General features: G+C 40.1%; 1 protein-coding gene across 2 annotated transcripts in view; it reads left to right on the top strand.

Annotated features, from left to right (window-relative positions):
• Positions 1 to 14,320, top strand: part of LOC150083802 (clotting factor B-like) — a 45,587-nt gene extending 31,267 nt beyond the window's left edge. For both annotated transcript variants that reach the window (XM_090374891.1, XM_090374890.1), the window contains 3 exons: positions 1,025 to 1,284; positions 4,582 to 4,745; positions 14,104 to 14,320. In XM_090374891.1, coding sequence (XP_090231017.1) covers positions 1,025 to 1,284; positions 4,582 to 4,745; positions 14,104 to 14,289 — 610 coding nt within the window. In that variant the 3' untranslated portion in view covers positions 14,290 to 14,320. The remainder of the gene's footprint in view (positions 1 to 1,024; positions 1,285 to 4,581; positions 4,746 to 14,103) is intronic.
• Positions 14,321 to 23,006: the final 8,686 nt, after the last annotated feature.

Here is a 23,006-nt window from a genome sequence, read left to right as displayed (position 1 = left end):
ACCAAATTCAAGTCCACCAAATGTTGCTGGAAGAGGATTACCACACACGATTGATTTTCTGTCACCAATTTAATGAAAACTTTAAGTAATGATTCATTCATGGACCATTTAATGTTTTCTTACAAAGCAACATTTCAAATTAGTGGTAAGGTCAACAGACATAACTGCCGTATATGGGGTACTAAAAAGCCACAAGAAGTAGAGGAACATGAAAAGGATTCCCCTAAGGTCAGTGGACCGCATAGCTGGGTCATTCTTTTTTGAAGAACGGGACATTAATAGAGAAAGTTATTTGGAAATGCTGCAGAATTACATTACTTTATTCCTGAATTAACACGTTTAGGACTTATAGGTGATAGTGTTTCAGCAAATGGTGCACCCTGTCACTTTGCTCTCAGTGTTAGGCAGTTTCTGAATGAAAAATTTCGTATCAGATGGATTGGAAGAGGTGGACCGATCTCTTGGACACCACGTTTAGTAGACCGATCCTTGGACACCACGTTTGGCTTGTAGCCGTGAAGGGTATTGTGTACGGCATGTGCCTTCTGTATGCAATAAAGAGTTCTTCTTCTAGATTGAGCCCAATTTTAACAATTCCGCGTTTTATTCAACAAAACCTCTCTCTTTAGACGATCTTCGGACTAGGAAAACTAATGTGATTCAGAGTATTACTAAAAATCAACTGCAACACGCATTTGTAGAACTTCAGAATCGTATCTCAGTTCTTATACGTAATGACGGTGGACATGTTGAGAATTAACAATCCCAAGAATAAATGTATGTAAAACTGTAATAAATTCTTTCACTTATCCTCTTTACAGATTGATTTTATCATGTATAGAACGCACGTTATGAAAATATCTAAAACTGAAAAACGACTTTATAACGACCCTGTACAATAGCTGTAGGAACATCGAAACTGTTTAGTTTCAGTACCAAATATGGAACAGCTTTGCAGAAGCTGCGAAATTCTGGCAGACAAGAAATCTAAATCTAAAGAAAACTTTTGCTTTTGTGATTGCAGAGTTCCAAAGGGCCGTTATATTGTGCGAGTCGGGAGCCACCAAATCAGAGAAGGATTTCGATACGAAGTTCAGAGTGTGAGAACGCATGAAAATTACCGCCCAAGGGAACACTACAATGACATCGCTCTCCTGGAGGTGAGGCCCGCCATCAATTTCAGTAATATGATTCGCCCCATTTGCCTTCCGACTCCAGAAGTGACCACAGGTGATCTCGAAGGAAGGAACGTGACCGTCACCGGCTGGGGAGACCTCGATTTCGGTAGGTGTTTAAACTCATTCTTTCGAAGAAACGATTTTGTTATAATCTATTGCTATTGAATTCAATCATTGCAGCCACTTAGTTACATGTAAAAAACCAGCATCGATACTTCCAGCAATGTCATTCCTTATTACTACATGAGAATCACCAAGTATGCACGGTTTTCATTTGTCAATTAACGGAATTTGACTCAACAGACAACATGGAATTCAGTGACCTCACTCCATTAGATCAAAATTTGCTTAACTAGTTAACATTAATGTGTAAAAGTTAAGTTACTTATTAATTTTATGCTGTTTGAGAAAAAAAAGACATGCACTAAACCAGTGAAACGGAAGCTCCAAGTATGACTTCAGCCGAATATTAGCGTCCAAGTGCAGAACGGCTCTCGTGAGTAGCACAGTTGGTACAATCAGACTTGGTCGAAAAGACCCGAGTTCGAAACCGGTCACTGATGGGAGGAATTTTTATGAGTCTTTTTCACAATGGCTGAGTTAGTCGCTCTTAGGCAAGGATAGCACGATTTTTCTCCCGGAAACTCTGGTTTTCGTCCAGCAAACAGCAAACAGCAAATCTACCACAACACACATGCAGTTTACAGATATATTATATACGGCTCAAAAAGCCTAAGTTGCTGATGCGCCTAAAAACCCTACAACAACAGCGTGTTCGAATTGATCTCGAATCGACGTGATTCCATAAAATACTGAAATAATATTTTACTTTTCTAATTTGTTAAGTGCTCTAACCTCAATGCTTAACAGAATTTTTCTGTATATAAATTTTTACTAACTCTATCAGGAAATGCATACAATTGCATAACAGGCTGAAAAAAAACTTATATTTTCCACCCCTTCTAGGAATCGGGTTCGGTGGTATTTTTCAATTTTTTCTAGTAGATTTGGGAGAACGTATTTGACAGGTATTATTTTTATTGCCAAAGGCAATATACTGCATGTCAATCCAGAGGCCTCCAGGTTCTTTAGTGTGTCCGAAGTATCCGGCTAGATAGCTGCTGGAACTAGAAAGTTATCCCCATCTTAAAGTCCATAAGACCGCAAACGTGTTCCGTTGAATTGATGTCTAGGACGGAAATAACTGCATTTATGGTATCATCGACAAGTGGACCTCCCCCTCTCCTCCCTTTAAGTAAGTTCATGCTGCTTGAGGAGTTTGACGGGTGAAACTGTTCTTTGGGTACAGACAACACACAAGTTCCCTCCATCTAATTCCCGGACTGTCTTAAGTCATTAATCATACCAAAATACACAACATCACGTTCTGCCACTGCTACAAGGTACAATATTCGTTTCTCTGCACCAACATAGGCGGTAAATAGACTTTTTTTCCCAGACAGTTTATCTTACGAGCAGTTTATCTCCATATTAAGTTTTTTTTTATGATTATTAGTGGTATATTTATCCCAATTTTGTCAACTGTTCCCTTGGCCAATTCATTAGGACTGCCTTTGCGAGTCCGTGTCACATCTACATGTTCTGTTTTTATTAATGGTGGTCTAACTTGATCAAGATGAATGAACCCTTACCTGCTCTCTTCCATTGGCAAGCGACTTATGAAAGTGAAGCTAATTTTGGATGTCTCACTCTTTCTGCTGTCTGACGAATGGAGATTCCCGTTATGTGAAATTCAACTATTACATTTCTTGCGAAGACATTTAGGCTCTCTCTTCCCATTCTGTTCCATACACCTGTGTATGCGTTCAGAGCCAAAGCAACTAAAGATGTGAGGCCTTAATATATTGTGTCAGTAAACTGCCTGTATTCTGTGGTAGATTTACTGTTTGCTAGAAGATAAACTCTAATCCTTGAAGAAAAGACTATACTGCTCTTGCCTGAGACCGAATAACTTAGCCGTTGTCATAGAAATTCCTCGCGTCAATCACGGGATTCTAAGGCGTTTTCCACGCGGAGTGTTGGGTGGACATTGATTATCGCAATTGTGCTACCGCGAGGTAAAACTTGGCTGAAAAACCAAAACCGCGCACTGTTTTGCTCAAAGCCATACGCTGCTATATGCGCATGACACTGGTTATAGAGCTACGGTAGGTAAGTGCTTGCCTACCCACCATGTACTTTCGACTTTGCCCATTTGTCTTCATCTTTATATATCTTTGAAAACGGCAGGTCACCGATTTTTCAGTGGTAATGGCGAAGTTCCAGGATGTATTGAAACTTGTTGAATGGGAACGTCCCTTAAATTTATGACAGAGGTATGACTATACGTGTGACACAGTACGGAAAATGCTTGAATGTGACATGTTTATCACAACGTGGCTGAGATAATCGGTCTCAGGCGAAGTAGCATGGTTTTTATCCCAGCAACTCCGGTTTTTCATCCAGCAAACAGAAAACCTCCCTCAGAACACACGCAATTTATAGACAATGTACACGGAGTGCAATATGGCTTCAGTTACTGGTGCTTTTAAAATTCTACCAGAACAACAACAATCCTCTCGATTCCAGAGTTTTTGAACCAGAAGAGTGTTTCAGTGATAATTGCCCCTGGCTGTCACCAGAAACTCTCCTTAAGGTACAAACATAAGTGGAGAACATCGCTGAAAACGTGATGCAGCAACCCAACTCTGGCATGGATGTTTAGATCATTGGATTCTTTCAAAGTACAGTATTTCGAGAGGAATGAATCTGATTAATTTACGATGTGTGCGCTGTTTAAAAAATAAATTCGATTCGGAACTTATTTTAGTTAGACCGCGTGTTTAGAACCCCATACAAACAAACCTGTTTTATAGCCTGTTTAACAAAAATCAACCAGAATAATGAGTCTGTCTCAAACTTCTTCCATTTTGAAAACGCCCGCCATTGTCTGAGTACCCTGTACACATCTGATCCTGAAACCACTACAACTTTGACCACCAACAATTCCCAAACAGCAAAGTCGTCGCCAGCAACACGTGAGGTCAGTCCAACTTTAACAAAACTGATGTTGGGCTTACGATCGTAGGAAAAATTCTCAGTGAGGAATGTACAGTCCATTTAAATTACAGTAGAGAACATGGCAAATGTAGCTGCACCCGTTTTGCTAATTCTGTAGGGTATAATCGGAACGCACCCTTTTTTGGTCTTTTAATGAATATATTAAAGAACTGAAGAGGATTTCTCATCTTAATATGATTCATCTCCTTGAACAGTGAATTAATAATTTGGGAAGGCCTTGTAAATATTGTACATCAGAAATAATTATAATTGCAAATCTAACGCTTTTATATTATCTAAGTATGTTTTATTCGAGTAATTTCGATACATTTTATACCGTTAGGTGGTGTGAGTAGTGAAGTGTTACAGGAAGTTACCATTCCGGTTTCTAACTTGGAAGGCTGCAATAACTCTTACGTATCTCTGAGGTCGAGTGCTTTGAGCAGGGGGTTGAATGATGCGTTTATGTGCGCAGGGATACCGGAAGGAGGAAAGGACTCTTGTCAGGTAAGATTATTTAACATCTTGCGACTGACCAGCATAATCAATCCCGCTGCGGCGCTTTTAAAATTCTGAGTTTGATCCAAACAAGTTCAAATTTCGCATTTCAATTAACTTCAGGTTTTCTTGAAACTTTATTCGCAACTGTTCGTTAAAATTTTTATCAAAACACATGCATGAAAAATAGGCTTATTTTACGTTCTTCTTCGTTGTCCTCTTTCAGCAATCATCAGTACAATGTAAAGATTTTTCAGACAATCAGGTTAAGCAAATAGTGCAGTGGTCTCCAGCAGTGCCCAAAAAGCGCAACCATAACATCAATCATAAGCGTTAAGCAGAATCAAAATGTAGGATATTGATTAAAAGCTGTGAAAAGTTAAAAATATGGACGTCATTCCATTACTAAAACTCAAAAGAAATGAAAAAAAGAAACTACGGTACATATACAAGATAAGATTAGGTGGGTTAAGTGCCAAAGGAGACATCATTTCGCCTGTAATTGCATGTATTGTTATTATTATGCTCTTATATTATTTCACCCTGATTGTTGGGGGATTTCACCCCGTAACGGGTACTGTTACTCAGGATTGTAGTTATATCTGGCGTTCCTGTTCGTCGAGGAACTCTCCGACTATCCTACACGTGTTCAGGATTGCGACTTTCTGGAGTTTATTGTAGGTGTTCCGTGGGAGACCCACTGCTGCTAGGCTGTTATGTAGGGTCTTTGGCACCATACCTGTGGTTGACACGATGGTCGTTACTTGTTGCATATGCCACATCTGTTTGATCTCCTGTCTTAGGTTCGTGTACGTCCCGATTTTCTCCTGATGGGTTTTCTGAAGGTTGCCGGTGTTGGGTACCGCTACGTCAATCTGACAGATAGCCTTTTCCTTCTTGTCCAGAAAGGTTATGTCCGGTCTGTTGTGCGGGATTGTCATGTGGCTGTGTCGCAGTATACAGCTTCTTAGTTGGGCTCTCTAATGCTGCCTGGGGTTGTACTTGTAATACAGTACACTTTCTTTGATTTTTGATCAACTGGTATTTCCTTGCTAGCATCTGAAGTATTATCCTGGCTACCTGGTCGTGTCTACGTGTGTACTTAGTCTGGGTGATCACCTTGCATCCAGCGGTGATGTGTTGGATCGTTTCTGAGGCCAGGTGGCATCGTCGACATGTGTCATCCGACACTCCAGGCTCCTTAGCGATGTATTTTCTGTAGTTTCTCGTGCTGATTACCTGGTCTTGGATGGAAAGCAGCATGAATCCTTCAGTCTCTGGGAAGAGCGTCCCGGTCATTAGCCATGCATTGCAAGCCAGGCGCCTCTGTAGCCAGGTGGGCAGGAGCAGCAGTGAGTAGCACACGCTTCTTGATTAGACCGGGTTTCGAGCTCGTGACCACCAAATACGGAGAATTCAGAAAGGTCAGGGAATGACCGCCGCATATCCGGAGCAATATGGCCTTAGTTGCTAACCTAAAAACCAAATAACAATAACAACAACAACAACAATTGTAAGCCGTTTTTATCTATGTGATCTTGATGGAAGTCATTGTAGTGTGTCCCATGAAGTGTCTTCTTTGCCCGTCTGGGCGGGAATGGACTCTTTGCTTAGGTTGAGTGGGGTATACTGCTTGTATATCTTCCTTATAGCCATGGTAAAGTGCTGCTGTGGGTTTCTAGAAGTAATCCTTCAGGTCAGTTATCGCTATTTTCTGTTGCTCGATAAGGTCTACCAGGCCCCTTCCTCCCTCTTTCCGAGCTACTGTCAGTCTCTTCACGGCTGACTTCGGGTAGCGTTGGGTGTTCTTGGTCATTAATTTTATTATCATTATGAGTTTTTTTCATGGAATTGTTTCCGCACCGTGAGACGTACTGGTCCCAAGTGCATGGGGTTGTTTGTTGTGTCCAGTTATTATTATTCGTGTTATAATAGGGTTCCTTGGATTTGATCCCGTTCACTTTGAGAAAATTTAAAAGGAAAAAGGGTGAATATCGAATCCTGGAAAGAAAGAAATTTAACAAAGGTAATCAGAGACTTATTGTAATGAGAACCGTTGCGTTTCATAGGTAATATCAGTTATATTTGGCTGAATGCATTGTGTCTTGAGAAAATCTTTATTGGCGTGTTTATACTTTAGTACCTATACTAAAATTGGATACTCGCTCAGGTGACCCTAGCCGAGATCACACAGAGTATCAGGGCAGCCTGGTTTATCTCCCAGTGGTGGTGGCAGGCAACGTAAGGTCCCACAAGGGGCCCTGCGGCCAAGCAACCAGAGACATAACAACAGAAGGAAACATAGTACTTCATAAACCAGACATTACACTTTTTCTGGCCTTTGCAGTAGTTCTGCATTCCATTACAGAGAACATACGGCGCAGATATGGGAAACCACAGGTGGTGCTAAACCCTAAATACCATACCATTATTATTATTTTATTATAATTGTTATCTTTATTTCTCCTAGGAGACACCCGGTTACAGCAATTGACCAGGGGAGGGGGGGTGTAGATACATATTCTGTTATGCAACAGAGAATAATATTATATACAATTTTACATTATATGTAACACTCGTTACTAATACATGTAGCACTTATTATCAGAATTATACGATACATTAATAACTTGTAATCTGCTTAACACTTATATAAATAAACGAGAAAAAATTTATACTGCTGCGTTTAAAGCATAACATCACCATATTTACATTAGCACGGATATTCGCAGCAGAACAGTATACAATTTAATACAGAGTAAAAGCGTAAAAATTTCATTTTTACTGTTTCTTATGTGGGAGTAGAGTAGAGTGGAGCAGGTGAGGCATATCCAGGAGAGTGTTTCCAGATGAGGTCGGGATTCCTGTCAGCCACTGTATGGAGGTTCTTAGTGCTCTTTATTTTTTCTTACATCTGTATCTGCAGGTAGCACTTTTCGAGAACTTCTTTTCTGTATGTTTTGCTCGTGCAGAGTTTTTCAGGGTTGATTTTTAGGATATTAAACTGCTTTAGAGTTTGCTGGAAAGAATCTTCCCAGACTATCCAACTGCGTAAATGCGGGCTTGAGTTGCTGTTCCTTACCTGCAACTCGTCTTTGTTTTTCTTCGGGTTTTACTATCCACTCTCTGGCTTTCGGTGAATCCAGCCATCCCGTTAAGAAATGAGCAAGTTCCATTATATTCTTTGTAGTGATCGTTTGTCTCCAAGGAGTGACTTCTAAATTGGAGTATACTTTTACCATTTCAAGACCTCTTGAAATGGTAAAAGGCTTAGCTGAAATTCCGTTCAGCCATCTCAAGAGCCAGTATTCTATTCCTAGAAAAGCCTTGATGGTGCTTTCCAAGACCAGATTTGTGACGCGTATAGAGGAATAGGGATAACACATCTATTGATATACTGAATCATTAAATTAGTGTTTCTAATACCGGTGAGCTCCTGCCTAGTTGCCCAGAGCGCCGCTTATGTTTTCCTACGGATATAAGCATAGTGCGAAAGGAAGTTCAGTTCTTCGTCCCACTTGAGTCCAAGATCAACGTGTGACTGAACCTTTTGGACAAGGATGTCGTTCACATATATTCTTATTTTGTTTGGATTTATTTTATTTGTGAAGGTCGTTTGCGCAGTCTTGTCTTCATTTAGGTGTAGCCCGATAGAGTCGAGGTATTTTTGTTCTTTTATTTTGGTGTTGGCCACTTGGTTGCAGCAGCTGGCAGATTTTTTGTCTTCTGAGGTAAATAAAAAATTTCATATTGTCCGCATATGTGATGAATTGCTTCCTGTTTTGAGCTAAGAAGGGTTCTAGAGCTATGGCAAAGAGTGTGGAGGACAATACGCTGCCTTGTGGGACTCCTTTATCGACTTGGTACGTAGCGCACACATTCCCGTTTGTTATTGTGATTTGTCTGCGCAGAAGAGTATTCGTTAAAAAATGGAGGACATTTCCCGTAATGAGGAAGTAGTCCCTCAGAATAACTATTAGAGCTGGGATGGATATGCTGTTGAATACGGCTGCCACATCTAGAAAAACAACATCCAGTTGCTGCTTGTTATTTAGCGCTTGCTGGATCCTTAGTAGTGTTCCCATGAGATTGGTGATGGTCGACCTCTAAGGAAGTACTGAGTGCAGGTATTCAGGTCTGTATTTGAAGCAATGTTGGATGATGATGTCCAGGATTGTTTTTTCGAATATTTTTTGCAAAGAGCATCCAACAGCGATTGCCCCGAAGTCTTTTAGAGATTTAGGGTTTTTATATTTTGGGGATAGGTTTTACGTAATAGCTTTTCCACAGCTTCGGGAAATCCTCTTCCACCATTATTCTCTGAAATAGATGTAATAATATATCGATGACGAAACAGCTACAGATTGCAATCATAAAAAGTGGGAATTTGTCTGGCCCGATTGTAGCTTTATTTGGGAGACTGTTGATTGCTCTTTTTAAGTTGTCTCTGCTGATACTGATTTCCTTCAATTCGTCGTTGTTAGTCACAATTTCATTAGTGGTCATAATGTCTTTAATTTTCTTGATTACATCTCGCATTTTGTTAATGTTATCTTCACGGGGGCCTCCGTAGCCGAGTGGTCAGGAGCGGGAGTGCAGTGGCATACGCTCTTTGAGTAGACCGGGGTTCAAGCCCCTGACTGCTAAATACGGTCGATCTGCCAACCCGCACTGGACCAGCGTGGTAGATTATGGTCCATTTCCCTCAGCATGAATTGTTGAGGAGGCTTCCATCCTGCAGTGGGTTGATAATGGCTGCAATTTATTTTTCACTGTTAACTTGATTTTCCTTGATGGGTGTTCCGAACTTGGCTTCAGCCCAATCCTTAAAAGTTTTCTCAGTCATTTTATGCATATAGCTTTTTTTTGTTGGCAATTTTTATAATCATTTCAAGGTATGCCTGTGTCTTAGCCTTCGTGAAACGTGCTCTTTCATGCTTGTACCGGATGTGATCCTCTGAATGCCCTGTTCTTTTCCATTTCCTGTACAGTTTTAGTTTAATTTTGAAAATTATTTTTAATTGTGGGCTGAACCAAGGGTTTGCCTTCTCTGACACTTTTACTGTTCATAATGTCTTTAATTTTCTTGATTACATCCCGCATTTTGTTAATGTTATCTTCACTGTTAACTTGATTTTGACACTTTTTTTTCTCTGGCACTTTTAGTTCCTTAGAAGCTCCTTCTTGCGTTGTATTCGGTAAGGTGTTTTTAGAATTACATCATTTTTAATATATTTTGTTGAGAACATTGCCTTTGTTATGCTTTTCGAATACCAACCAGATTGTCGGATATCTCGTTGTCTTCTTAATGTGGCTTCAAATGTGAGTGGTCGCTGATCTGACGCGAATTTCATAATGTTCTCCTTCAACCTTATATCTGAAGTGTTATAGTAAATCAAGTCCAGGCACTGAGTTCCTCTTGTTGCTAGTGTATTCAATTGGTTCATATTTAAGGCTTGCATTGTACCATCCAATTCACTTTTTGCCTCCCGATGTTTTGGTAGTGGCATATTGAGGTCCCCCATTACTATTGTATCTGTATTCGCATTCAGGTTTGAGGCAAGCCACGTAAAAAGCTCAGCTCTGTTTTCTTTAGTATGCTCTGGGGGTAGATATATTAAACATAATTGAAATCTCTTCATTTCTGTTCCAAAGATGGCAATAATAGCCTCGAAATTTTCCGATTGCGATTCATGTTCGCTGACAACCGAGAATCCATTTTTGAACCGAATCATTGCCCCGCCTCCTCTTTTACTTTCTCTTCCATTTGCAAGGCTATAGTAACCGGAGGAGTGCGCAAGGGCATCGAGGTACCTGTTATTTTGGAGCCATGTTTCTACTAAACATACGCAATCACGCTCCGAGTTAAGCAATAAACTGTGTAGTGTGTGGAGCTTATTCGAAGTACTTCTTACATTTTTCAGGAAAAGAATGATTCCATTAGATTCTTTTTCGTCAGCTGAGTTGTTTGCTGATTGCTATTTGGCAGTTCGCAAGTTCGCTGCGTTGTTCGTACATGTGGGCTTCCCAGCCCTTTCTCTGTATGGTTTCACAAGCGATCCTACTGGCCAGATGTTTCTGTCCAACCAAGAGACGGTCTTCACTGAGAGAGAGAGAGATAATTTTTAATGCCCTTCACGGCCAAAAAGACAGGGGTTTACCTTTTTACAGCCTCCCGAAACACTGCTTACTGGGCAGGTGATTACGAAAGAAGCGTATGCCGGATGTCTCGTGCGAATTTTCTTAACTTCTACGTCGATCCCTATTCCTCTGTGGCACATTTTTCTTTTATGAGATTTGGCTTCGTCTGCGGGTCGAGTCTTGAGATAAATATTTTTCCTGTGGTTTGTACAGAGGTTATGTTGAATCTGTCCGCTAGTCTCTGACTGTGTCCTAACGAATGTTTCGTTGCGGTGTCAGGTCTGTTGTGCTCATCATTGCTTTGTAATGTTTTTTGATGCTTGTAGCCTACTGGATTGCTATGTAAAGTGGTTTGCTGTGTGTGGGAAGGCATCCACGCGGCAGATTCACTTGACGTGTTTTCCTGCGGTGACTTCGGGGAAAGGGCCGCAATTTGCGCGAACGTAGGTTGTCTAGTGAGACCAATATCTGTTTCTGTCGTCTTTGGGTTTTGGGTTGGTAAGGGGTTAGGAAAAATTTTGGCAGGGTCTGCCCTAGTTCCTGGCTTAGACATGATGCCTTTCTCGGTGGATATTTCGGCTACTGATACCCTTTGTCGCTTAAGTGTCTCGCCACCCTCGTTATGTAAGATATTACTCATATCATTCCTTATTTTTCCTTCTATATCACTCTGCATCCGTATATGTTGTTCTGTCTTCATCGCATCCGCATCATTGTTTATTGCCCTATTTTGGTGTTTCTTTATAGTGAATACTGCATTGTGTTTGTCATTTCTTCTATCTATTAATTGTAATTGCGCCAGTACTGTATTTAATTTTCCTCCAATAATTTTTGACTCGTAATAATTTTAATATTTTGCTTCCTGAGTTCGTTGTTCTCCTCCTGGGTCTCCCACAGGGCTTTGTACATCGGAGAGAGGAGTTCTGTTAAGTGATATTCGTGTCTGTTCATGTTCGGTTCCGAGCTGTAGAGTTCATTTTCCCTCGTTGCCTCGGACTCTTAGTCTTTTTGCATCAGCCTGTACTGGGAAGTCTGAATTTCTATCACCGTCCTGGGTTCTTGTATCACGTCTCTGATGTTCACAGTCATCTGGGCATGCGTCACACCCGAGGATTTCTATTATCGTGTCATTAATTATATTATTATTATTATTATTATTATTATTATCTGTTTATTTCTCTTACGTATATCATTTCGTTCTCCGGATATCCGAAAGCAGCTACCTTGCAAGAAGTCCGTTGGCTCGGAATCACTGCAGTCGTCGACACCTGAGTCGCCTTCGCTAGACACTTCCTTAGATGTCTTATTTCCTGGCTCTTTCCCATCATTCTCTCTCTTGGTTTTACACGATGAACAGAGAAATTTTTCTTGCTACTTCGGTTCGGGCGAGATATGTCAACTGAAGAGCAACATCTCCCAATAACTGCCTTACAACCTACGCATTTAATTGTATACTTGTTTACTTTTTGGCATAAGCTACATGTTTGTTCAGTTACTTCTGATGCAGATTTATCCATTTTTTCTAAGTTAGACATGTGTCGCAATTTTGCTTTTAAGGTAATTCCCTGCGGGCAAACAACAGAAGGTGGGCTGCTGAAACTATTCTAAAGCCTTTCAGCACTAATAGCAATATCTATTAGGGTAGGGGAATCAGCAGGGTGTATGACCTTGTAGTGACTTAGTGTGTTGCCTCGGTGGGCGGACATATTGCAATTAAGCTATACTGGAAAATGTGCGATCAGATATTCGCGTTTTAATCTTAAAAATAAGATTTACCCGCTTACTTTAGTCTTCTGCTGGTATTTGCTTCAGTAGTTGAAGAAGAGAGCTATCCGCTGATACCAAATGTGCTTACTTTGAGAGCCATTATCCTTACTAAATAAATTAACTAAAAAGCGGAGCACCAAAATTCAGTTCTTTACAGACTTCCGCCACCTAGCGGAAAAAAGGAAATACTCCAACATCGAAGCGACTGTATCCAGGTAAATATCAGGGCTAAATAGTGCGTCAAAATTCAAAATACTTTCCAGGCAAATGAAAGATATTAGGACAAGAGGATGGCGATAAGCATACGTAACATAGCCAATCAGTGATTTATAGATACACTATGCCACCCGTGAAGAGTGTCGACTGCGGTAACCTAAACAAGCTGATGTCCGGCGCATAGTCCATGTGGATATTGGTCCTACTATCGCTACCTTGTACTGGGTAGTTAGTTGGGCCACTGTACTGCTTCGCTGCTGTCTTACGAGATAAGATATACGACGCTCACCAAGGGCGTCGTTCACATATGGCTGCCTAACGTGTGATCTTTTGACTGCTCGTTCGACCACTGTGGAATCAGTCGTGGTACACTTGCAACACAACAGAACGGGAGAACTAAACAATGTTGAATGTTGTCGAGATACTGGCACCTGCACATCTTGCTCTCCACAATCATTCGATGCTCGAAGTCCGAAAGATCTCAATTCCGACGCATTCTTCCTCGAAGACACTCAAAAACTCCACTGATCGCCACGAGTGCGAACTACAATCTTATATCAGCCTTTCCTGGAATTGAGCTTTCATGAACGTCACAGACTAGTCCATTCCTACACAGGGGTATTGCGTTGGCTTTGCGTTAGCAAAGCCAACTTTCGGGCATCCGTATTACTCAGGTTGAATCAGGCTGTTTGGAACTTTGGAATCTGAATTGATATTTAATTTATAATAAGTAAATATATAATATATGTATTTATCTATAAATCAGTGATTGGCTATGTTACGTATGAGCTTATCGCCATCCTCTTGTCCTAATATCTTTCATTTGCCTGGAAAGTATTTTTAATTTTGACGCACTATTTAGCCCTGATATTTACCTGGATGCAATTGCTTTGATGTAGGAGTATTTCCTTTTTTTTATAGTAGGATGAATGCCTTTAAGTTCCTTGAAGGTCTTCGTTCTGTATTCAGGCTGTTGATTACATCAACTGTATTCTCGTTCTTGCTCCTTTAATCAGATGGAATCTTCGGTTAATGGTGAATAAAACGTTGTTTGTTTCAATTGGCTGTTTCTCCAATTTATGCACGCAATACAATATATTATTTAAATATATGTACATAAAATAAATTAATGAACTTTATATAATGTATCCAGGGAACATATCTGTAGTGTGTACTAGATTTAATAATAACAAAAGTTTAATGTGGTGAATGTTCTCTTAACTTTGAATTATTTTGATTGCAGCAAGACTCTGGCGGTCCTTTGATGTACCTGTCTGACAGAAGATGGACTGTAGTGGGCATCGTGTCTTTTGGATATCAGTGCGCTCAGTCAGGATTTCCGGGCGTGTACACTCGAGTTTCGCAGTATCTCGATTGGTTGGCTGGCAAAGTGAACACGAACAACAGTTCCGTTCCTGTTTCCGGATAAGTGAGTGACCTGACGACACTTCCACCTAACAGATTCCGAGGATCATCCACTGTTTAAGGTGCGCGTCTGAAACGTCTAAGGAGAGCTTTTAGACTTTGCCACTAGATGTCTCTGGCATTCTCGTGCGAAGCTGGAGTAGCTGTGGTCATATGACAGACTCGAGCTGATGTAAACTTTTACAATTTGTTGCGACTCGCGTTGCTAAATGAGATTTCGCCGCTTGATTAAACAATTTTTTTACTGCAGTTTGATTTTGAAGTTCACTTCACTGTAATACACACTCTCATGCTGATGGATATAGAATGTGAAACCAGTTCTTTTCATTACTTTGTGAATGCAGTCTGTATTCATAACTTCCCTCATTTTCGTTCTATAAATGAAATCTCTTGAGAAGTAAAATAATTTAACACGTGCTCGCTTTCTGTGGATTGATGTAGTCGAGTAGAATTAAATCCAAATAAAAATGAGTTTAGGGTACGATTTGCCTGCTTTATGGGATGAAAACCTGAAATTAGCAGCTAGAAAGAAAGGAAGGAAGAGTTGGACTGGATCGAGAAAGTACCCCAAAAAATTCCGATGATCTTCATTGATGTTCACTTATCCCGATCCAAACAAAAATAAATTTCGAATTAATATAAAAATCCAGTTTTTCTAGAAAAAATGATTAAGGTGCTTTTATTTCTAGCTCGACCAGAAAGCAAAGAGGCATGGATGAGAATACAAATAGTGGTATACGCAAGATTTCCAAATCTCATAAGTGTCTAAGACTAATAGAAAGAGTTTGAAAATTACCGACCTATTACTATACTGAATACAATTGCGAAAATTTTTGAACTCCTATTTTATAAATATCTTGATTCCTTCCTATCTTCACCCTTTTATCAATAATCATCAGTATGCTTTTCTTCCCAGGAAATCAACTGTTTCAAATCTTGCCTTGTTTTCTCATTTCCTACAAACTAATTTGGACAAAGGAAATCAAATTGATTCGCTTTTCCTTGATATTTCACATGCATTTGGCAGTGTCCACATCGATCTTTTGCTGTCATCTTATGGTCTACGATCCACTTTATTAGATTTTCTTGATTCACTGCTTAGATAGTAAACTATCCGTAATAATTGATGGTACTTCATCAACTCCGTTTACTGTTTCGCAAGGTGTTCCTCAAGGCTCACCATTGGGTCCGCTCTTCTTTATTGTTTATACTAATGATCTGTCAACCTAATTTCAGTCCGTTAATGTTGAGTGGCAACTCTATGCAGATAATATTAAACTTTACAAAGTTGTTTGTTCTTCAACTGACAGTGATGAACTCCAGTCCTGTCTTGATTCTCCCTGGTTCAATAAAAATAACTTATTTTTTAACCCGCTAAAATGTAAATGATGTCGCTTTCGCTCGAATGGTGTAGTTAGACCCTCCGTCCTTACTGATTATTATACTGGAAACTGCTTAATTGCAAGTACTGATACGTTCAAGGATTTAGGTGTCCTATTACGATTTGACCTTCATCCCTCTTCTCATGTTGATCACGTAATATCTCACATTTCTAAACTTCTTGGATTAATCAACCGTTCTTCCTCTGTTTTCAAGAGTGATAAAGTTATAATTCTTCGCTACAAGCAGCTTCCACTTCTCATTTTTGATTCTTATTTGGTCCCCACAACAGGAATATCTTTCTTGCTCACAGCCTTGAGAGAATTCAAATTAAATTCATTAAATTCTTGCGCTATCGAAATCACTTTGCCTTTCACCGTTGAAATCATGGAGCTCTTTGTGGTCGCTTCAGAATCATTCCTCTTCACTCTAGACGACAACTCCATGGGACTATTTTTGTCTACAATGTCATAAACTCAGTTATGGATTCTCCATCTCTTCTTGAACAAATTCCTTTCGCTATACCCCGTTTGAATTCTCGTTATAAAACTAAATATCACTGCTTGTCCGTCCCTCGTCCTCATCACTTACTTGGTAGTCCTCTGTTTCGTTTCCTTCAGGTATTGAATAATTACAATATTGATTTTACATCTATCTATAAGAATTTACTCCTTACTCTCTTTTCTTAATGATTTACAAAAATATATACAAAATTTTCTAGAATGAAAATTTTGTATATATTTTCATTCTAGTTTTGTATTGATTATTACTGTTTTGTATTTTCTGTAACTCCTAGCGTTCTCACCTTTATTTAGGGTCTGTGTGCCCTGTGTGCGAGAAACGTGTATATATAAATAAATAAATGAAAGATAGCTTTAGAGCTTGGTTTAAAAACAAGAGACATTCATATACAAAAAAATTAATCAACAGACATGGTACTGATTGCAACTGAAATTAAAACAAGAACTTCTCGGAAAATTAGCACTAGGATTCTCTTCTCAGATGAAGATTTTGGTTTTGATCCAAGATGAGAAACACTGTCTATTTTAGCCATGCCACAGGCCATTATGTTCTAAAAAGGCAACGGATAGTTGCTGGTAACTTTTACAATGGGTTTGAGAAAGCAATTGATAGTTTATGTGTTGTCATCCGTACAATTTCACAAACATTGTGGAACTCAGCCTCAGTTTCGCCTAAGTACCAATGGACGTGACACGCGAGCAACAGTATCCTGAACTCAAATTTTGTTTCCGTCTCAAGAAAGCATCAGCTGAAGCGTTTGAAACGTTAAAAGAGGCTTGTGGTCAATCTATGCTTCCAAACAGCACAACCACAGGGCGGTTTAGAATGTTTAAACATGGACGTTATTCAATCACAAAAATCGGTGTTCCTGGCGCTCCAACCACTGCTCTCACCATAGATACCTCCCACCTGAGCACATAAAGGAGACAAGAAACGAGCTCTATGCTTGGCTTGCTGCAAATCTAAAGCCATCAGTCGACACAATAATAGCGGGAGATTTTAATTTGCCTCTTCCGAAACACAGGGATGCCAAGAAAGAGCTGGATGCTACATTGGGTGCATTGCACTTAACGCAGCTTCCGACACCAGTGACAAGGGGAATGCAGCAACTTGACCTGTTGTATCATAGTTCCTTAGACATAAGGCTAGCGCAAAACTGCATAACATTTAAGTCGGACCACAATCCCATTGAAATAGAAGCAGCACTGAAGATACACAAATACGCGCAGGGTAACCACACGAACTGGGAAAAGCAAAGTAAGTATCTTTTCTCCGTGAAGTATATTAATGCAGAGGTCATTCTCAGTCACCTGACTAGTTACAACTGGAATGACCTGCAAGAAAAGCCAGTAGACGAAGCTTTAGAAATGATCACTAAAAAGCTATACCAAACAGCATTGGAAGGAGCAGCAAAAGAAATCAAAATATCTGAGAGAACAGAAGAATGGTTTAACCCACAACTGAAAGCAAGTTTCCTCAGGAAGCAAAAACTGTATAGAAAATGGCAAAGAACGGGTCATCCTGCCGATCACATTCGTTATAAGAAGGAAAGAGCACATTTCATCAAGGCAAAACGACAGGCACACTGCAGTGTTGTTCATAATAAACTAAAAAGAGCAAAAAGAATTACTAGCAATAGAAATAGCACAGAGAATATGACCGAATGCATTTTCAAGGAATGGGCTAATAACACTTTTAGTAACCTGCATGGACTGAAGCAAATTGAGAGCACTGATAATGGTAACAAAATTTTTGAATTCCTGAAAGATTTAAACAAGCGAAACTATTCGGCAATAGAGGAATCAACAAGACCTCCTTTGAGTGAAATACAAATCACCAAAGAGAGCGTAATGAAAGCAATCAACGATCTGCCCAATAAGGCCACTGTTGGACCAGACAAATTTCCAATGTTCATCCTTAAGATAAGTAGCCCATTTATAATAGATCTATTACTGCACATCTATCAGGAAATCATTAGGTCAGGAGCTTTCCCGCAAGCCTGGAAAAATTACATTGTAACCCCAATACCAAAGATTAAACACCCAAAATTGGCTAAAGATTACAGACCAATTTCTGTTAGTTGCACCCTACAGAAGGTATTCGAAAAAGCACTGCTATCCACCATCAATCAACACTGCTTCAGCCATAGACCACCACATTTGCACTGAGTTATTTCGGGGAGATCAACAATAACAAACTTACTGGAAACCCTTTTTCGCGTGCAGAAAGCATTAAATGAGAAAAAAGCAAACTGATATTATTTTTTTGGATATCTCCGCAGCCTACGACAACGTCTCAATTCCAGCGCTCATTGCGATTTTAAAGAATTATTTTAATGTAAGAGGAAATTTGTTAACTATAATAACCAGCCTGCTAGAACATAGGAAACTTATTATTAAGCACCAAAAGCTACAATCTTGCTTTACCATCTCGCAAGGAGTGCCACAAGGGGGAGTTCTTTCGGCTACTCTCTTCGCGGCCGCCCTGGAGCCGTTTCTTGCACGGTACTACAATTTTATAACATATGCTGACGATGTAAAATTCTTCATCACTTCCAAAGACCATGAAACTGCAGAAGGTATTTGTCAGATGGCAAATAACACAATCCGAGAATTTGAGAGCTACCTGGATTGCATCGGGCTCCGTATTAACGCACAGAAGTCTGCCCAAATGACCATAACTTACAAGGAGAATAAAAATGACATCTCGATCTCTGTGAACGGGTCTAGTGTTGAAAAAGTGCACTCTCACCTGGACCTGGGTCTTTAGTGGGATGACAGACTCACCTTTGCTCAACACTTCGCCCATATGAAGACAAAAATATTCGCCGCTTTATGGGCTACTAGACAGGAACTGGTATGAATTAGGGATCCTCAGCTAGCGACCAAGTACACTTTAATGTGTGTCCTGCCAATTGCAATGTATGCCTCGCAAATCTGGTCTTCAGCTCCAGATTCACATTATAAGTCCGTCCTTGGGATCGAGTACTGGTTCTTGCGATGGCTTAACAGAGTTGCTGGCCACCCTTTTACTATCTCAAGGGCCATTCTCTACTCAAACCTTAACATCACACCCTGGATGGAGCGGACAATTAACAGCAACATACATACTCTCGCACGAATGCTCACAGGCAGAGTGGATGCTCCAGTCCTGGATAATATTCTAGTCAAACCGCGTGCCACTGCTAGACGTTGCGGAGAAGTAAATAATCCACTGCGTTCAGTCCTGAACAATCTTAGTAGCCTGTAAAGATTCTTCCCATCAAATGCAGCGAAAATATTTAACTCACTACACACAGATGCCGAAAAACTGTGTGAGGATGCAGCATACCGGAAAGAGATCTTCCAGGATTCGTACAGACTTACCGAAATATGAATCCGCTGCAAAGTACCAAAGAATTGTGAATAAAAGTGAAGCTTTCTGCTTTAAGAACAATAATAATTTGTTGACTGTAAAAATATACCTTCTGTAACAGTTATGTTAATATGTAAGTTATATATGGAATTATTAGTGAATTGTAAATATATGAGTTGTATAATGTATGTACAGAATCATTAATGTGTAAATACTGTATATATTAAACATAAAATGTGTATAAAATGTATTTCGGGACGAGACTACGTGTTCAGTAAATGTAACCCACTGCACGTAGTATCTCGTACCCTGATATGTACTTAGCACCCTCCTGGCACTTTGCCGTCCCGGGGTGGTTTCTTATGGAAATAAACAGATAATAATAATAATAATAATAATAATAATAATAATAAAAGATACCATAAACGCTGCTTTTTTAATCGTGAGAGAAGATAGTCGTATAACAGCAAGGCAACTGGAAGAGATGTTGTGAACATCAGTGGGAACGCGGTATTCTCCGTGACCATTTGACCCATTTTTGTGCATGCGGGTTCCAAAACCACCCACATCTGAGCAAAAGATGGTTCGCATGGAGGATTGTCAAGAGCTGCAACGGATGGTTGCTGAAAATGGAGAGATTCTGCACAAGGTGATAAATGCGGATAAAACATGGTTTCATCATTTTTACGCAGACAGTAAGTATTTAAGTGTAGTTGTTGCGGACCCCAAAGTTTCTCCCATTATCTTCTTTTATAATTGCTAGAATTGATTTACATTTTTCCTTTGTGTACCTTATATGAGGCAGAAAACAAACTTAAGGTGTCATCAAGATAGATGCCCAAATACTTAATTGTGGAACTATAGAAGAACTCTTTATTGCATACAAAAGGCACAAGCCATACACAATACCCTTCACGGCTACAAGCTAGGGGTTGTATTTAATGGAGTGTCCTCGATATTTAATGGAGTGTCCTCTAGCTTACCCTTCAGCAACAGTAAGCAACAAACACTGTTTTTAAGTGTACGTCATCGGCAACACCGATAAAAACAAAGTTTAACGAGGCCAATCGACCATAACTGCACGCAGGCGGGTGGATGCTGCAACACAACAATTCGAGACCTCACATTGCTTATACTGTCATCGAGCACTTAGCCTACGTCAACGTGAAATGCGTTCCTCATCCGCTTTACCTTGCACCCTAAGATTTTTTTTTTTTTTTTCAAAGTTAAAGAAGCAGCTGCGAGAAAACGTTTCCAATCGTCAGAAGAAGTTGTAGAGACATCGGAGACGATTCTAAAACACGTGTCAAAATAATGCTTCCACCACGTTTGTGAAGAATGCAGAAACGTTGGAGTAAGAGCATTTCATGAAATTGAGATTACTTTGAAAATGACCATCAAAATAGGGATGAGTAATAAAGGTATGTTGTAAAAAAAATTACGACCATTCTTCATAAACGGCTCTTCGTAGTAGATCTCGGCCCGCTTTCTCGTGGCATGGTCGGGCCAGGGTTGATGCCTCAAGCAACTTGGGATTGCTGTCCAGTGGTGGGAAAGTGGCTGGATAACAAAGAGAACATAATTGTACACCACACCAACTGAGACTCATACCGCTAATAATCCAGTCTTTACAATGACCGGCAATTATACAGAATGATTAAGTGGAGTTGAAGTAATGTTCCAGGAGCCGCCCCCATAAAATACATACAGATATACTTCTCTGCAGTAGAAAGAAACGGGAAGTGCTAACCAGAAACAGGAAGTGCTAATTGAGGTAACGGAAGAACACAGGTGTGTGCGCGCGTGTGAGCTTTGTAAAGAAATCGGGTGCGGCCCTTCTGACGGTGTTTATTAATCGGACTTTTTGGGCACCGTTGACATGTAGCGTTAATGGAAAGGTTTCTGAACTGGGTTCACTGTGCATGATGAAAAGGTAAGTTCTTTTCACTTCTTTTCCCATAAGAAAATGAAGTTGCAGTTAATAGGGTGAAGATCTCGAGAAATTTATTCTGTGATGGTTCTTCGTTAACAGCAGGATGAATTCTCCATCAACAAGAAATATACTGGTGTGCAAAACTTAAGGATCAGTCAGGTTTCACCTGTAGCTTCTCATAGGAGTGACCTGGATATGGGAAAAACCTACCAAATGAACCTCGTGAGGTACAGAAATGAAGGAAACAATGCTCACACAACAACAAAATAAAAACGGTACAGAGGGACTTTATTTAAAAATGGCATCATAGCACTGGCTGCCATGATACAGATGCATCGCTGCCAAAGATGAAACAAAGGGAAGGAGGTGGTTCTCAGTAGGAGATATGGCCACCCTTAATGTCGATGCAGGCTTTTCACCGCCTGTTCATACTTAGAACAATGTTGTTGATAAGTTCTTCAGTAACATCGTCCATTCCTCTGTCAGCGCCATCTTCATCCGGTGAAAATTTTCTGGTGGGTGTGGACATGCCGCTAGGCGTCTCCCTAGAGCGTTCCATATGTGGTCGATGGGATTTAGATCCATTGAAAGGGCGGGCCAATCCATAAGAAAAATGTCCTCACTTTCCAAAAGCATATCAACAGCTGCAGTGTAATGGAGTGTGGCGTTATCATCCATAAACACGAACTCGGGGCCAACGGCACCTCGAAACAGACGCACATGGGGAAGGATTCCTCAATACAGCAGCGTGCACCGGTTAGAGTACCGCCTTCCAGTATCTGGAGTTGTGTACGTCCATCCAAGATAACGCCTCCCCTGACGAGAACACCTCGACCGCCATATCGATCCCTTTCAGTGATGTTTGCGGGGTGATATCGTGTGCCAACCTCTCGCCAGATTAGCTGATGTCCAGAATCGCTGCTAAGACTGAATATACTCTCATCAGTAAAGAGTACCTTAAGTAAAGATTTTGTGGTTGTAACCTTTAGAAATAGTGTTGGTCCTTAAGTTTTGCACACCAGTGTAGATGAAGAAATACCGGAAAGTTAAAATGCAATTATTGTAGCGATGGGAGATATTTACATGTGGTGCAATTGATTTATGTCTTTGTATGTCAGGCATGTGAACTTCTGAAAGAGTGCACTTTTTTTTTTTATTAATTATAAACTTTTATTGTTAATAAGATGACCAATACTCGTCATGGCTTTCTTCTGCGCAGACACTCTTACCAATCTCTTAGTGATAATAGGGATGCCCTTAAGAAAAATGAACACGATGTACTCTTTTTATTAAAAGGGTCCCCGGTTAAAATAGTTCTGTTTTAACTGGGGATGACCGTGCTGTTCCCAAATCTGTCTCATTCATAGAGGGTTTCCCAAAGGTTTCCCTCTTGGTCCTCTTCTTTTTTTTTTATTTTTTTGGAAGCTTTATTAATAAGTTACGTTGCTATTTTGGCTGGCGTAAGTTTACGTTGCTGCTGTATATATACTATAAACTGCCTGTGTTCTGATGTCGATTTTCTGTTTTCTGGA

This window comes from Mastigoproctus giganteus, chromosome 6 (genome assembly GCF_048544385.1).
Source record: "Mastigoproctus giganteus isolate SK-2022 chromosome 6, ASM4854438v1, whole genome shotgun sequence".
Classification (NCBI taxonomy): Eukaryota; Metazoa; Arthropoda; class Arachnida; order Uropygi; family Thelyphonidae; genus Mastigoproctus; species Mastigoproctus giganteus.
This window is presented reverse-complemented; position numbering and strand designations above follow the sequence as displayed.